The sequence below is a fragment of the Mastacembelus armatus genome, chromosome 1 (genome assembly GCF_900324485.2).
Source record: "Mastacembelus armatus chromosome 1, fMasArm1.2, whole genome shotgun sequence".
NCBI lineage: Eukaryota > Metazoa > Chordata > Actinopteri > Synbranchiformes > Mastacembelidae > Mastacembelus > Mastacembelus armatus.
The window spans coordinates 10,533,616-10,549,653 of record NC_046633.1 but is presented as its reverse complement, the minus strand read 5'-3'; the positions used below and the strand labels follow the sequence as shown (position 1 = coordinate 10,549,653).

The following is a 16,038-nucleotide window of genomic DNA, read 5'->3' as shown; positions in this document are numbered from 1 at the left end:
TCACAGAAAACAGTATGTATGCATGCTCACATTTTTTTAATGCACACAACAGGTAAGCACAATGTCACAATAGGTGAGAATATATCTGAAAATTATGCGTACTTGATATGATAATATGATTGTATATTTATTTGTGTGTGTACCCACAGTGTACGGAGGCCACTCAGTCCCTTCAGCATGCGGTGGTGTATGTTCTCCAGTTTGTTGGAGGTCAGAATCAGCTCATTGACCCCTGAGGCTCCTTCAAACGTCCCTTCCTCTATGTCAGTGATACGGTTATTGCTCAGGTTACTGGAGGGAGTGGGAAGCAGGTGCAAGAAAGGTAAGAAGGCAATAACAATGAAAAAAGAGATCATAAGAGAAGAGGACACAGAGAGCAAAAGGAAACTCAGCAAAGAGAGAACAAAGAGCAGGAAAGAGGTAACATAAATAGAGAAAAATACACAGGGTTCATCTTAATTTCTGTGTCACCATGCACAATCTGTGTCCTGAATATGACTTTTTCACAATAACGTGATGTTTCGTTCCTGTTGTATTTGCAACAGGTCTGACTCACATTTTCCTCAACTGAGGCAACTTTTTGAAGATCCCGGTCGCCTCAAGCACAGTGAATTCATTGTTGTTCAAACGCCTGAGAACAGAAAAGAGAAGAGCTTTCAGAAATAAAGAGTAACAACAACAGAGGAGACATAAAAAAAGAGATGATGTTTTCTTTACAACATACATAGACACGGTTCATACTAGACAAATCTTGTGTGACTCACAGTTCGGCAGTGTATTGAGGAATGTGATCAGGTATTTTGGCGAGTTTCTGGTTGGAGCAGTCAACAGTGGTGCCCTCACAGCGGCACTTCTCGGGGCAGGCCAAATCGGCGAAGCAGTCCCCTCCTAGCTTGCTGCGGTAATCCTCTGTACCTGGTCACAATCACAACCACAACATCAACAAATGCCCTCACAGGGTCGAGTCAAACCCCAGCGTTTACTGGTAGCGGCTCCAATAAAAACACTGCAGATGGCTAAAGTGAAGGTCGTGACACAATAGAAGAATTTTGAGACACTGCAGAGAGGGGCTGTGTTGCTGTTGCTCACAGTGGAAAATTGTGAAAATGAACTAAACATGTTTAAAAACCATTACTGATTATATTCATATGCAACATGCCCCATAAGCACGACTTCAAAATGCTGCATGTGTATCACGGCCAAAAAGGAGCCAAAGTCCACAAGACACACAAACTGTCAGGATCATGACATCACAGGCGCTCACACAAAAACAAATATGTAGGAGTTTTTCAGTCCTGTCAGACAAACAAAGCAGCTGTTAGTGTTAGAAACCACAGCGCAAACAAAACAGCATCGACAATTTGATCATAGCAGAAACACATGCACGCACACCCAGACATTCATGACGACACTGACCAGGCACAAAGGCTCTCTCTGTGTTTACATCTCTCTCTCACACACATACAGACACACACACAAAGGTTGCGGGGAGTGACAGGAGATTGCTGAAGGGTTTTGCAGGGCCGTTCCATGGTGCTTGACAGAACCATGTTCCACTATAGGAACCTGGCAGCCACATGGTTAGATCAAGCACAAAGGAACAACCTGCTGACTGACTGCTCCTCCGCTGGAACACAGGGATGGGAAGGACAGAGGGAGAAGAAGAGGAGGAGAGGAGGGAATATGTGGGTGAGGATTAGATGGAGAAGGGAGGAATAGGAAAGGCAAGGATGAAAATAGGAGGGGAAGGTGAGGACAATAAGGAGAGGGTGAGAGGGGAAGGAGAGGAGAGGGAAAGAAGGAAGGCAAGGTGAGAAGGAATGAAGGGATGAGAGAGGTAAGACAGGAGAAGACGAGAGGAAAGTAGAGGAAGAAGAAAGGACAAGAAGGCAATGAAGAGAAAAGAGATGAGGGGAGGAGGATGAGCGGAAGATGAAAGAGACAGACAGGAGAAGATATGAAAGAAAGGAGCAGGAGAGGAGAGGAATAGGAAGAACAAGAGGAGGTGAGGTAGAAGAAAAGAGGATTTGAAGAAAGATGTATGGTGAAGGATGGGGAAATCCAGCTGCCTTGAGAAAATGTATCACTTCAAGTGAAGAAGAGGAGAGAAGAGGAGGCGAAGAGGAAAAGCCAGACAGGTGGGGAGAGTAAAGTGGTTAAGAAAAAGCAGAGAAGGGGGGAAAAAGGAGAGTCTGGAGCATCTAAAGACAGCTAGATTCACAGACATAACACAGGAGAGCAGGAGCAGTGGGAGGAGAGTTACAGCAGCACTGAAGGCAAGAAAAACAAAACCCTGACTTCTAGGAACACAAATGTGGGTACTACACACACAGTCATACACAGACATAGAAATCATGAGAAAAATACACAAATCATTGACCATAAAGTGTCAGTTTTATGAATATTTTCAACACTGTTGTTTGTAAATAGACAAGAGGAGTCACAGAAGGGGTCAAAGGTCATTGTGGTGGAGGTCAAAGGTCAGAGGCCCGTCTCAGGGACGAGGGATAGAGGGACTCGGAGCTGACGGAGAATCAGGTGTATTTGTGTGTGTGTTACTTACAGCCGACATGGTGTACTCCTGAGTGTGTGAGAGAGGCAGTAGGAAAAAGAAGAAGGGATTTCACTTGTTTATTTGAACAGGAGGGAAAAAGCTGATGAAAACCTCAGAAAAAAGCTGCAATTTTTGTGCGCTGGGTCCCCAGGCAGTGATTCATTTAAAGGGGTAATGACTCGTGAATGGTGAGAATCGTGCTGGCATAACATGACATACTGTAGGTTGGGCGCTTTCGACTAACACACATCCCAACCTTCTTCTCCTGAAGCACGCCTGATTCAAACTTGCTTTCGAGGGGGCTCGTGAGATGACAAAAAGAACAGATAGTCAAATAAAAGCTCCATGCTGACGATCAGTAAAAAAATCCCATTATAAATCCTCACAAGGGATAGTACATTTTTCTGTTTTGTGCATCAGTCACCTAAGCAGGCTCAGGTCGCAAGACTCAAGACTTGGTTAGAAGGATAAAACTGGAATTAAGGCGTATACCGTTGAACCAGATATATAAGATAGGATCAGAATACTACTCCATGAAATAGGAGACATGATGCAAATGAAAGAAGAGGATTTTAGATGTATCTCAAAATTGTTCCATAAAACGTGTCTATTCAACTTTTTAACTACAAATGCTGTTAAATTATTCAGTTTTGCCCCTTATGTGGTATGTGGGCTTTGAAACCTCTGTCCCCCAGTGAGATTCAGAGTTAATGACTACAGTGAGCACACATAAACACACACACACTTTCATCCAAAACACACCATGCCTCCTATATATGCTGCTGTGGTAATGACCGCCTTTAGCCCTGCCACTGATCTCATATGCATGTCTGATTTACATATTTCCCAGCACCCCTCTGAGCATGGTGACTGTGTGACCTTTTGATGTTCTGCAGTGGGCGAAACAGACACAGATGCTCGCAGTCACACGCTCATATATTAGCTATCGTTAAATGTGCTAAGAACCAAGGAGGACTAGTATTAAATGTAGTCTCTGTGATCACGTTACCAATATACTTTCCTTTATATAGAGTCTCACATGCAGTGGCCAGCTTACAGCGATGTAAGCTTATTAATCCAATAGCTTTTTTTATTTTTCTATGTTTTTTTACTTCATCGTCAAGGTTACAGTTACCATGAAAACCCCAGTGCGATGATTATCTGGTGTCTGTTCAGATGTGATGATGACCATTAAAAGAAAATGTCTTGGCATTCAGAAGGTGTCAGTCAAGGCAAGTCACTTCAGGTGTTGAGAGTGCATGAGTGCGCATCGCCCGTGCACAAGAGCGACCAGTGTTTTACACACACACACACACACACACACACATACACACACATGCTTGATGTACAATACCTGGGATGAAATACTGTTCTCTAGCTAATGGAGAGACAGAAAGACTGAAAGTGAAAATCAACAGAAAGACAAAACGCTAAACCAGAAGAAAACACTGACTGGCTATGTGTCTGTTTGTAGTGAGAGATGCCATAAAATACTCGTAATAGGGAATTAGGGTTGGTAAATGGAGTCTGAGGGAAAATCCCAGCAGGAAGACACAGAATGAGAAGGCAGGAGAGGACAGTTTGTCTTCAGTATCATTGGTGAATGATCAGGAATAAAAATAATTAATCTCAGGGGATAGATCACTGTCTATGGCTTGTATTGTATGAGCTACTGTATGTGTAACGCATATACAGTGATGTGTGTTTGTGTTGTTTATACCTGAGCAACGGAACTTCTTGCTCTTGATTTGTCCGATTCGTTTGTTGGCGAGCCGTCGAGGGCTGGTGCAGCGGGCACCGCTTGTCTCGATGGGATTGTCCTGCAGGTAGTCTGCCAGCCATTTCAGATGGCAGTCACAGATAAATGGGTTTTGGGCTAAGTGACTGATAGACCCACACATACATCACACACACACACACACACAAACACACACACACACACACACACAAGCTGTCAGAACAATAAATAGTTTTAAAATCGTTCTTTTCCATATGTGTGAATATGGCCACAGAAAATATTCCATCAAATCTATAATCATTTAAATACTTTATAACTTTTATTTGGTTTTATTTTACTCTATACACTGTTTTGTACTATTTTATTTAATGCTTGTATGTGCAGAATGTATATCAGTATTTATTCAAACTTCAGTTTATCTTCAATAAAGTAGAGGATACAGTTTCTGAGATATTTTCCATTTTTATCCACTAAATAGCAACAAATAGAGCAGTAAGTAGCTACCCAGGAGATCACACTAAGAACTAGAATAGAAAGCTTTTCCAGTCAGGTGTAGTTCTGCTAAGGCTCGTCAACATGGTCTGATCTGTCTACAGATTGTACCCCTTCTATGATACTTCACTCTGTGTATTTGGAACATCAGTACAAACTAATTTAATTCAAACCAGCAAACAAGAACAGTTTTCTCTACTGTAGAATCCTATTCTGAACACATAATTGATTTTTGTGTAATTCTTCAGTTGTTAACGTATAATGATATTCCTACTGGTGTGTGTGCGAACGTACAGTGTTTGTATCGCCCGTAGTGATGAAAAGGTTCCCTTGGCGATCGTTTGAAGCTTGTTGTCATATAGTGAGAGCAGATGGAGGTTATGGAGGTCCTGAAATGCATCCACACGTAGACACGCTATCTTATTAGCATTCAGTAACCTGAAAGAAAGAAGCAGAAGTGAGAGAGAGAGAAAGAGAGTAAAAGAAGAGAGCGAGAGAGAGAGAGAGAGAGAGATGAGGGCTTATCTTGTTATCATTCCTGGGCGAGGGTTTTAAATGTTACAGGTCAGTGATGATGCTTTCAATCATGATGTATCTATTCTGATGGCAATGTTTTAGCTAAGCACTTTTCAGTAGAATATCAATGAGCTGCAGATGTAGGCAACTAGTTTTGTATGTGTATGAGTGTGCGCATGTGCGTGTGTGCGTGTGTGTGTGTGTGTGTGTGTGTGTCCTCACAATAGCTGCAGGGAAAACAGTCCCTCAAAAAGTCCTTTGGAAATCTCAGTGATCTTGTTCCCATAAAGCACTCTGTGGAGAACGAACAGTACATTTTTAAGGTATGGGAATAAAATCCTATGAGGGAAATGTTGAGTAACTTTTATCTCAGATGAAATGAACATTTTGCTAGTGTTCAAATAATGCAGCTACAGTTGTTTTGAGTGACTTTTTGACAGTCTGCCAGTGAACAACGCCACGTTCTTGTCACATTGTATCAAACCGTAATTATAAGCAGCCTGTGGAAAAATACTGTTATATCGAGCGGCAGCTTATCTGACTGTTTGACAACTACAATATCTCCTATTCCACTTACTAGTCACTTCCATCACCAGCTGTTACAATAAATTAAAAACCAATACGAACACTTCTGGATGTGATTCAGTGAGTATAAAAATGCTATTTGCATTTCATTTTTGTTCTATTATACTGAACTATTGGATTAGTATTGACAGACTGTATTATAATAATATTTCTTACTTCATGTTGATCAAGGTAGAGCTAACTCAAGGTGTTTTGTCTACTGTTGAGTAGTTTAATCCATTTGCATCATAATTTACAAACTATATGACTTTTGTGTATAATCTTAATCTGAAAATGAACCGGTGAAATGTAGTTGACTGAGAGTTGAGAGTAGAATAAAAAAGAAATAATGAAGTGAAGTACAAGTAAACTGTACCTACGTTCTGCACTGTGTAAGTGTACTTTCTTTCCACTACTGCATATAAATATATAACACATTAAAAATATCAAACTTGGGTTAATCATGGGTGTAACCATTTTGGAATAAGGCTTAAACACTCCCAAATTAGAGCACGTCCAATTCTGCTGACGTTACGTGAATACAGCACAAAATTAAGAGGCTGGGACTTTGGCTCTTTGCTGAAGAGAGCACAAAAACATCCAGAGGAAACCATTAAGAAAATAAGAAAACCTTAATCAAGAATGATAAGACCCTCTATTCCTTGTTTTTTTTTTCTTCCTTTTTGGCATCCAAGTAAAATGCCAATAAAACGTTACCAAAAAAAACACTAACTCTGACTGGGTGCCAACACCTGGCTGCATCTCAACACTCAAAGACACAAAGTACAACTAGTTATGAACATTTTTCATGCTAACGTCACAATGAAAAAAGCACTCTATAAATCTGGCTGCGGCTAGAGTGTGAGGAATGTACGTGTTATCAGAGAAACACTTCTCATAAATACATCAGATTACATACACAAACAGGTCAAGGCTGAGGCTGCCACTGCCTTGGCCAACAAATACCTCAGATGCGCATACACACACACACACACACACACACACACACACACACACACACACACACACACACACACACTTATCAGTCATCTTTACGCTCCCTGCTGACTTGAGTTGTGTATGTAGGCAGCATAAAGACCTGTGTTTGGCTTTTATTTCATTGTGCTGAGTGGCTGTCCCTGAGAGACCTGAGGTTGGGAAACACACGACGCAAAGAGTGAACGCTTCATTTATGTCCCTCTCACACATTAGCACGTACTGTTCTGCACGCCCACGTGTACGGACAGGGAGAATCGATGGCTCATTTACATCCTCTCTAACCAAACACCGACATACAATGAGCACGCAGTGCAGCTAAATGTGAAAGCCATGCTGCATGTGGTGTGTCAGCATGAATGTGTGTCCCATTCTCTTTGTGGTGAATGTGTAATGAGGTGGCAGAAGCCTCCATTCAGCAATTCAGCATTTATGAATTATTGACTTTGGAGAGACGAGACCTTAATATAACTCCTTCATGAAATAACTCTACATCCCTCACTCCCTCTCTCCCTTCCCAAAGTTTTCACACGCAAAGCAGATGGTACGACCTCAGATTCAGGCCCAAGAGGAGGCCAGCAACACCACAGTTCTTCACAATACATTCATAATGTCTTATTAAATGTCCTATTCTTTGTTTCAGAGTGATGTATTGTTTGTCAGATGAGCATTTCTTTTCTATTTTTTTCTTTTTTTTTAAATCCACTGCAATTAAAGTTCTGGAAGTCATGCCAGGGCTCAACTGTAGGTAATTAGTTTGTTTGCTTATCTTTGTTTCTTTTACCATTGAAAGTGGTTTTCCCACTTCATTGTAACGACGTATGTATTTCTGATTCAGAAATTTGCTTGGAGAGTACAATGTTACAAGAAAAAAACACATTATGATAAACAATAACCTTTAAGGTGGACTAAAAAGAAAAAATTGAAAGTCCCCAAACAGTTGCATTATTATTTTTCTATATAAACTACATCTTATATACAAACATTACACAATACTTACAGAGAGTTGAGGGAGCGCAGACCTTGGAAGGCGTCCGAGGCCAGCTCTGATATCTGGTTGTTACTCAAGTCTCTGTGAGGAACAGAGCAAAAGAAAAAGGAAACAAGAAACAGGGAGGCATAGAACCACAGACAGAGTCAGTGAGGGGGAGAAAGAAAGTGAAACACAAAGGTCAACACAAGCCACACAAACAGAACAGGAACAAAAGTTTTTTTGTGGATGGTTGACAGGGAGCACAATACATGTATCTCCACATCTACTCACATCCTGCGCAACTTCTTATAAGGAGAAAAGGCCCCAGCTGGGATCACCTTGATTGCGTTCTGCTCCAATCGTCTGGAACCAAACATACATACAGACCACTGAAGAGCGACATTAACATTCCCTTATCACAGAGCTATCTTGGCTGTATCACTGACGGCTGCTCCTTCCCAGTGGCTCTGGCTAAGGGGAACATTTCCAGATAAGGTGCTTTGATGAGCGTTGCCAAAGTCTGTCACATTTCTCTGATTGTTTGCCCTCTTTAACATGTGTACAGTCAGACATACACACACACACACACACACACACACACACACACACACAAACACACACCCCTAACCATCTGGGCAGTGTTCCACTAAATGCTAGTCTGACTCCAAGTCAGTCAGGTCCAAACAAATCAAGCTAAGCCAGGAGAGAGAAAAAGAGCGAGAGGGGGCAAAGAAAAGAGAATAACAGACCTAAACAACAGCTCTTTCAGTATTTCACATGTTCAGTCACTGTGACAAGAAAGGCGGTGGAAAATGATTTGTAAACCAACCATTCAATTGTGAAACATTTCCCTAAAATGAGTTTGTTTTCAATTTGGTGTTCTTGACTGTTCAGTTCCACTCCAGTCTTTGTATAAACACTAAAATGTCTGGTTGCCCAGGAGCATCGTATCGTCTTGCGTCGTATGCTGGCTTCTCAAAGTCTCACATCAAGTGGCTTTGGTCCAAGTCAAGTCTTGACACTGGACTGTCGTCACAACAAGTCTCAAGTCAAGTCTTAAATGAAAAGAGACAAGTCCAATTCTTGTGATAGCATGTCTCAGATCAAGTTTTAAAGTCAATCAAGATAAGTCATAGTTAAGTCAGCGTCTTTATAAGCAAGGTCAATGCTTGAATTAACAGAATTTTTACACAGCTCTCAAATTCCTTTCCTAGCAATGAATTATTTAGCATAAAGGGCTATGCAACACCTGGTACATGCTATCATTTCATTTTTTTCAGGATTTTACCAGATCATTGAGATTTGAATATATTTTGCATCTCAGTCTTAAGTCAAGTCTCTGAGCAAAGCACATTTCATGTCATTGTTTATGTGACCTAAGTCTAACTGAAGCTCAAGTCTAAAGTCTATAGCTCTGCTACTTTGCCACTTTAAATCTGCTGACTCTAATCTTTGCTGGTTCCTTGATGCCCCCTTTAAGATGGAGATATGATCTGTCTTGTCCTTCAGATTAATCTTTCAATTCTTACACCCTCATCCCCTCATTATTATCTTAAGCATCGAAGAACTGCATGGCCAGGCTTTCTCATTTCACAGATGTGTGGTTTTATTTCACTGCACAGAGAGAAAGAGAAGTAGTGAAACAGAAAGGTGGAAAGAGACAAAGCAGGAAAATGGATAGATGCACGAAGAAAGAGCAAGAGAAATATCACTGCACCAAGTGTGTATGCAGGAGTTTGGGTGCAAGAGTGCATGTATGTGCATGAGAAAAGCAGGTGTGTGTGTGTGTGTGTGTGTGTGTGTGTGTGTGTGTGTGTGTGTGTGTGCGCCTTACATCTCAGTAATGGTTTCAGGCAGGTTGGTGGGTATTTCTGTCAGGCCCTTCCCTCTGCAGTCCACAATGTTGTTACTGCAGGTGCAAGACTCTGGGCACTGTAACACACTGCAGGAGGAAGATGATGACGACTGGTGACCTACACGGAGACAGAGGGCCATTATTATCCATAGATAATGGGTTATGCTTGGTGTGCATCCCAAAGGTGAAGAATCATGAAGCTGACTGTAATCAGTAAAGAAAAACATAAGTGAAATGGAAACCAGTACAGAGCAAACATGCAGATACTGTTCCTAAACATGACAGTGTCCTTGTCTATTTGCAACATTAATTTAATGTTGTGCTCTTGTATTAGATGCTTTTTCATACAAAATATTTAGACAAAAATGGAACAATGCATGGGGATGCTGTCGATGGGGCTGAAGCAAACCCAAGCAATTGAAGATGAATACTTGCCTTCGTCCCCATCTTGAAACGCATTAGCAAAAGACAGTAAGAAAAAGGAAAACAGCAAGCGAATGTAAGCCATGAAACAGATAACGAAACAAATAGTCCTGTACATGCGCGCACCACCTCATACCCTCTTTCGGCTCAACCTACCTGTGCAGACAAACTCCTTTTTCTGCACCTCTGCCACGTTGTGCCCCCTCAAATGTGGCGGGGCCATGCACTGAGTGTAAAGACCCAGACGGGGACGCTGTCGCAACCACTCTGACAGCCAGGCCACGTGGCAGTCACACTGCAGGTTGTTGGAGTGCAGTCGACTGGGGGGATGAAGAGTATGTGTGGCAGTTACAGGAAAGCAGGAAAGGGGAGTCAGACAGGTGGCAAGTGGGAGGGAGAGGAGACAAAAACAAATTTGAAAGTAGTGAAAGTAGGGGAGATAGGAGCGGGGGGTGGGGGGTGGGTGGAAAAGAGCATGTAGAGGAGGATCAGACAATTGTACAAACAGGCATGGATGAGAGGAATCCTTCCCCTGTAGTAAATACTTGAGTTACCACTTACAAGGTCCGCAGCTTTGGCATATGGTTGAAACTGGCCACAGACAGTCGGCTGATGTTGTTGTTGTTGAGGGTACTAAGGAGAGAGAAGGGTAGAAAACACATCTACAATAAATTCACTGGACTTGTCTGGGTTGTTGCACATCGACACGGAGAAGGGGTTCAGTCAGCAAAATACACTATGGATCTGTGTCATGTGTCATAAGTGTAATTTTTTAACTCTGCTGAGAGGTAACAAAACTGTCATTTCTTATTCATTTTTTAAAGTAGTCATTGCAATGTTAACTGCAATATTTGTTTGTATCCTACAGTTCTTGCTAACTAAGCCCCTTATCTGCTGTCTTATTTGATTAAAACAGACTGAGCCTTCTGCTTTTTTATCCAGGAACTTAAAACCCAATCCCTTTATGCCTTCCTGTTAAGATTACAGGATGGAACTGAAAACAGATGAGTCAGTGTTTTTGGTAACCTAACAAAAAACTGAGTATTGCTGAATTTATTATGGAAAAATAAAATAATTTGTTATCTTTGGAAACATAGTAGATTTTGATCAAAATCACAAGTTTACGTGTCAGTAGCAGTCACTTTTAACCCAGCCCAGCAGTCATAGCACTCCTGTCATATATACCCTGATATACAGTGCTACCTGCAGTTTTCCAGACAGCAACAGCTAACACTACTCCCTGTGGAATGACTGTGCACTTGCCTCCCAGTACAATGATAATTATCTATCAAAAACATGAAAAAGAACAAGTTTCCCAGAAGACCAAGACTGACTTTAGGCCAGAGAGAGTCTGTTCACTGGAACAAATGACATGGGGACCTTGTCAATGAATTACATGGTGACACTGATAGGCTGACACTGATGACTACACATTAAGCAGGGGGGGGCGATTCTGGGAAAAATTTTGAAAGCAGTCGACTGAAGAAATCTCAGCCTTTGGTTCTGGCTTCTTTCCAGGATGCATGAACTCTAGCTGTAGCTCTAAACACAGAGCGGTAACACGTCTGCCTGCAAAGACTTGGGGGAGACTCTTGGTTTCTGTATTGAGTGCATGGGCAGAGCGCACACAATTATGGAGGTCGGTTAACAGGCAGGTCGGCCATCCAGCAGTTTGGCTCTGGTTGAATAAAATGATTGGTTAGGCTTTTCTCAGCCCTGCTGCTGCAACAGATGATTTTTTTTTTTTTTTGCTTATGTTGTCAGTGCTTTTAATTCATTGGTTGTCATCAGGATGAAAAGAGAAATTCAAGAAATGTAACAAAAAAAAAAAAATGCTTCTGAAAGAAATCGCCTGCCCTGCCCTTGAGTGTCATTCCTGAATATGCAATATATGAAATTGTCTTTTTACAAATGCTGCACAAGCAATGCAGTTTTTCAAAGGTCAACGGGGATATTAGCTGTTCCATGTCCCATTGCTGTTAGTGTTCAGCTTTCACCAGTCTTCTGCTGATGTTAGCAGGGTGACTGAATAAACAGGTACTCACAGCACTTCCAGGTCACGTAACGCTCTGAAAGCTCCATCTTCGATACAGCTGATGTGGTTGTAGTCCAACTGGCTGCACACACACACATACACAAAAGAGAGGGGGGAAAAAAGGAAGCTGTAAAGATGTAAAGTTGTATATCTTCGGATGAAATTCAAGCCAAACAGTCAGCTACAGATGAGAATGCAACAACTTCCCTAGCCAAAAGTCACCAACAACCACTCTCTGTCTCTCTAACACTCAACTCACTTTCTTTTTTTTTGCTTTAGTCCCATGTCCTGTGCTCTTTGTTCTTTGCAGATGTATTTCTCAACGTATTTATCCCTGTATCCATTCCTGCTTCCTGCTCTCTCCTATCTGACGTCTAATTTGTATGCGCTGCTCTTTACTTCTTTCCCCCGTTTCTCACTCTTACTCTCTCTCTCCCACTTTCACAGAATTGCTTTGCTGAAACAATTTAATTAAGACATAAGGACAGTAAATCATGTGCTGTCACACGCATACTAATGCACACACACACGCACTGACACACACGAACACGAACACACACACCATCCTGTTCTTTTTACAATAATTGCAAGGCACTTAAAAACAAATATCTGTTGCATGGGGGAAAAAAATCCAGGATGCAGAGAAATAGTTGAAAAATCCATATTTATAGAATTACTGCTGGGCAATTACTTTACCAGCAAAATGACCAACAATTATCTTCAATCATCATAACTGTGACTGAGGCAAAACAAAGAGGAAAAACAACAGAAATGCCACTGACGTGACTTCCATAGCACACATTCTCACACAGGCAAGTGCTAACAAACAGCAGTGCCAGTCAATACAGCAGGCAGGAGGCACATGACATTTAACACAATGAAATATTGATGCACAGGTACATAGGAAGGAGTTGTACACATTTGCAAACACGGTGAAAAGCAAGTGACAGGCATGCACATACACACCACAGACATAGACATGCACAGAACGTATTGCCAAATTGCCACTTACAGGTTCTTAATCTCCACAGCTCCCCTGAAGGCTTTCCTTGGAACCCCCTGAATCTGGTTCTCGCTGAGATCACTAGAGAGAGAGAAAGATGTAGAGAAGACAGGAGATAGGGAAATTAGGCGATAGAGAGTTAAGCCAAGCTGTCACAGAACCACTTGCTTTGCAGCACATGTACTTGATGTAATCACCAAAATGCAGCGGGGGAACTTCAGAGCCAGACGGATCATCTGCAAAATTGAGTTCCTTGCACATTGAGCGCTCCTTCGCCAAATATAATCAGCTGTCTCTATTCATCTCTCAGTGACACAAATAACGCTTCCTCTGACAAGTGGCCACGGATCTAGAGCCAGACGCAATTGAATTGTCTGCTTTGAACATCCATCCAAGTCAGGTATAAGAGGTTTTAAAAGCTTCAGCAACCTGTAGGGGGCACTAGTGACCTCCGCTTTCCTTCAGAGCTTTCTGTTGCTTCTCTTATCACTCCCACTCATCTCTCCCTCGCACTTGTCAACCCCCCACCTTCTTCTGCTTTTAAGGAGTGAGTGATGGATATGTGTGTATGAGTGTGAGCGCTGGGGTTTACAGAGATTTAATTTTCAGCCACTTTAACTAAGCTGCTGCTTGGAATACAGCGTAAAAAAAAGAAACACGATATTTACAGTAGTGTCATGCACACACACACACACACACACACACACACAAGTACATCAGTACAGTCACACACATGAACAGGTGTCTCACATAGACTAAATGCTCTGCTTACAGCCAAGTGAAACACATGCTACCTCTGGTTGGTATAGCAACTTGATTTAGAAAAGGACACACACACACACACGAAGGTGCTGAAGGATCCACCTGAAATAGTCACATGAAATGAGGTGTTAAACACGTTCACATACATGCATGCAAATATAAAACAAAGTGATGTCAAGAGGTAAAGTATCTTAGTGAACTGAGTTGCCTGGAACATGCAGATGTGTAATTTAAGCTGTATCATCTCAACATCAGAGAAACATCTCAAGGCCACGTGCGCGCGCGTGTGTGTGTATGTGTGTGAGCCACCACCAATGAAAACCAAAGTTCCAGACAAACTATTTGACCTTTCACCGTTTCCCTTCCAGCTCTTGACCCTGACTCTGGCACTGTGACCTGCGCCATGCTAATCGACCATTCCTCACATTCCCATTGCAGTGATCATATAATCAACACTGCAGGTATCATCCAACCCTTATGCATCCAGCTGCTGCTTCTAAACCAGTATCTGAAGTCATCATTTTTTTTGCCACGAATGAAGAAAAATTAGAGGCCAAAGTGTTTAGTTGCTATATCCTTCTTCATGATTAACTTTTGTAGATTTAACCAACAACCAATTATAAAACTAATGTTTGCAGTCAATAGTAAAACTGCATGCCTCTTTAACCTCTAAGCCAGTGTGAAGGCAGGCTGATATATGCTTTAACGGACAGATGAGAGAAGCAGCAGAAATCTCTGAAGTCTCTGGAAATTGTTGCTTATTAGCAAAGAGACACATTTTAGTCTAATCTTGACAAAAAAGGCAGTAACCAGTCTGCAGCTACACTGAGGGAGGTATGGCTAGAAAGCCAATATTTGCAGCACTTGACACTTGTCTGTTTGCATTAGGCTGCAATGTGCAAACTGTCACTCTAAAAATAAATCAGTGAAATTATGTAAATAGAATTTGCATGAACATCCATTTTCCAATTTCATATTTATGGACAATTTACCAAGCACTAAGGTCAAAAATGTGAAAATCTGCTGCATTTCTCTGTTTAAAATAATTTTAAATGACATATCTTTGGATTTTGATTTTTAACCAGATTTTTTTTTTAACAAAACAATCAAACTAATGTCATCAACTTGGGCTCTGGAAAATTGTGAGTGACACAATAGTTGCCAGTTGCAGCCCCAGGTCACTGACTATATGTAAATGCTCCACCTTGGTCTAGTTTATACACAGAATTAATGACGGCAACAAATAAAAATGTCAATTTCTAACACACAAATGAACACAATGAAAATAAAAACATAAAATAAATACACACATACACACACACACACACACACACACAGATGCACACACAGAGCGTCTGTTCTGAATCAAACAGACTGTATCCTGATACTGTTTTTACAGGACCAGGGGGGTTTGGAGAACAGCCATGCTGCTTTAACCACTGGAACTCTAAAACCAAATAAATACGCTAACCCAACATATACACACACAGCATATATGCAACCTATACAGTCTGCTTCCATTACATCTGCCTATCAAAGGTAGAAATCAGCAAAAACCTGTTCGTGTATCATGTATCGAGCTGACAGTCTGACAGCTTGTATGTCTACGTTTTAAGCTGCACATAAACCACACTGTAAACAACAGTACACGGTCAACTAATCTTCACCAGAGTGTGTTTATGCACACACTTAACAGAGCCCTACTCTGTTCCAATTATCTTAATGCAAGCCATAGGAGTGGGGTGAAGCTGTGGGTAAGTACAGTGTGTGTGTGTGTGTGTGTGTGTGTGTGACATATACATTTATTTGCTGAAGCACAGAGATGATTAGAAATTGATTTTTCACGTGCCTCTGTCCCTGTGATCTACGACAGGGGAGCGAAAGCACACACACGTGCAAACACAGACACGCACATAGACATACACACATGATTGGCAGTTTGGGTTAGTGTGGGACTCTTAAAGAGGTGCAGGAGGCCACTCTAAACCTTATTCATCACTCAGACCACCAGAAAGAGAATGTGAGAGAAGGGCGGGTGAATAGTAGATTTTACCCAGAGTAGGAAATTGACTTCTTAGGGGTTTAAGAGTGGATTTTCTTCTTCAGTTTGGAGCCAAGGCACCTGAT

At 41.6% G+C, this 16,038-nt stretch overlaps 1 protein-coding gene across 5 annotated transcripts in view; it reads right to left on the bottom strand.

Annotated features, from left to right (window-relative positions):
- The window catches only part of slit2 (slit homolog 2 (Drosophila)), a 134,943-nt gene that overhangs the window by 18,758 nt on the left and 100,147 nt on the right, over positions 1 to 16,038 (bottom strand). For 3 of the 5 annotated variants that reach the window (XM_033325227.1, XM_026303065.2, XM_026303066.2), the window contains 14 exons: positions 13,159 to 13,230; positions 12,157 to 12,228; positions 10,673 to 10,744; positions 10,268 to 10,431; positions 9,668 to 9,806; positions 8,125 to 8,196; positions 7,861 to 7,932; positions 5,523 to 5,594; positions 5,079 to 5,222; positions 4,275 to 4,438; positions 3,909 to 3,932; positions 765 to 915; positions 557 to 631; positions 148 to 291 (listed from right to left, as the gene is read on the bottom strand). In XM_033325227.1, coding sequence (XP_033181118.1) covers positions 148 to 291; positions 557 to 631; positions 765 to 915; positions 3,909 to 3,932; positions 4,275 to 4,438; positions 5,079 to 5,222; positions 5,523 to 5,594; positions 7,861 to 7,932; positions 8,125 to 8,196; positions 9,668 to 9,806; positions 10,268 to 10,431; positions 10,673 to 10,744; positions 12,157 to 12,228; positions 13,159 to 13,230 — 1,437 coding nt within the window. Of the gene's footprint in view, positions 1 to 147; positions 292 to 556; positions 632 to 764; positions 916 to 3,908; positions 3,933 to 4,274; positions 4,439 to 5,078; positions 5,223 to 5,522; positions 5,595 to 7,860; positions 7,933 to 8,124; positions 8,197 to 9,667; positions 9,807 to 10,267; positions 10,432 to 10,672; positions 10,745 to 12,156; positions 12,229 to 13,158; positions 13,231 to 13,346; positions 13,442 to 16,038 lie in introns of those variants that run through there. The other 2 variants (XM_026303067.1, XM_026303064.2) reach the window with 2 other exon arrangements.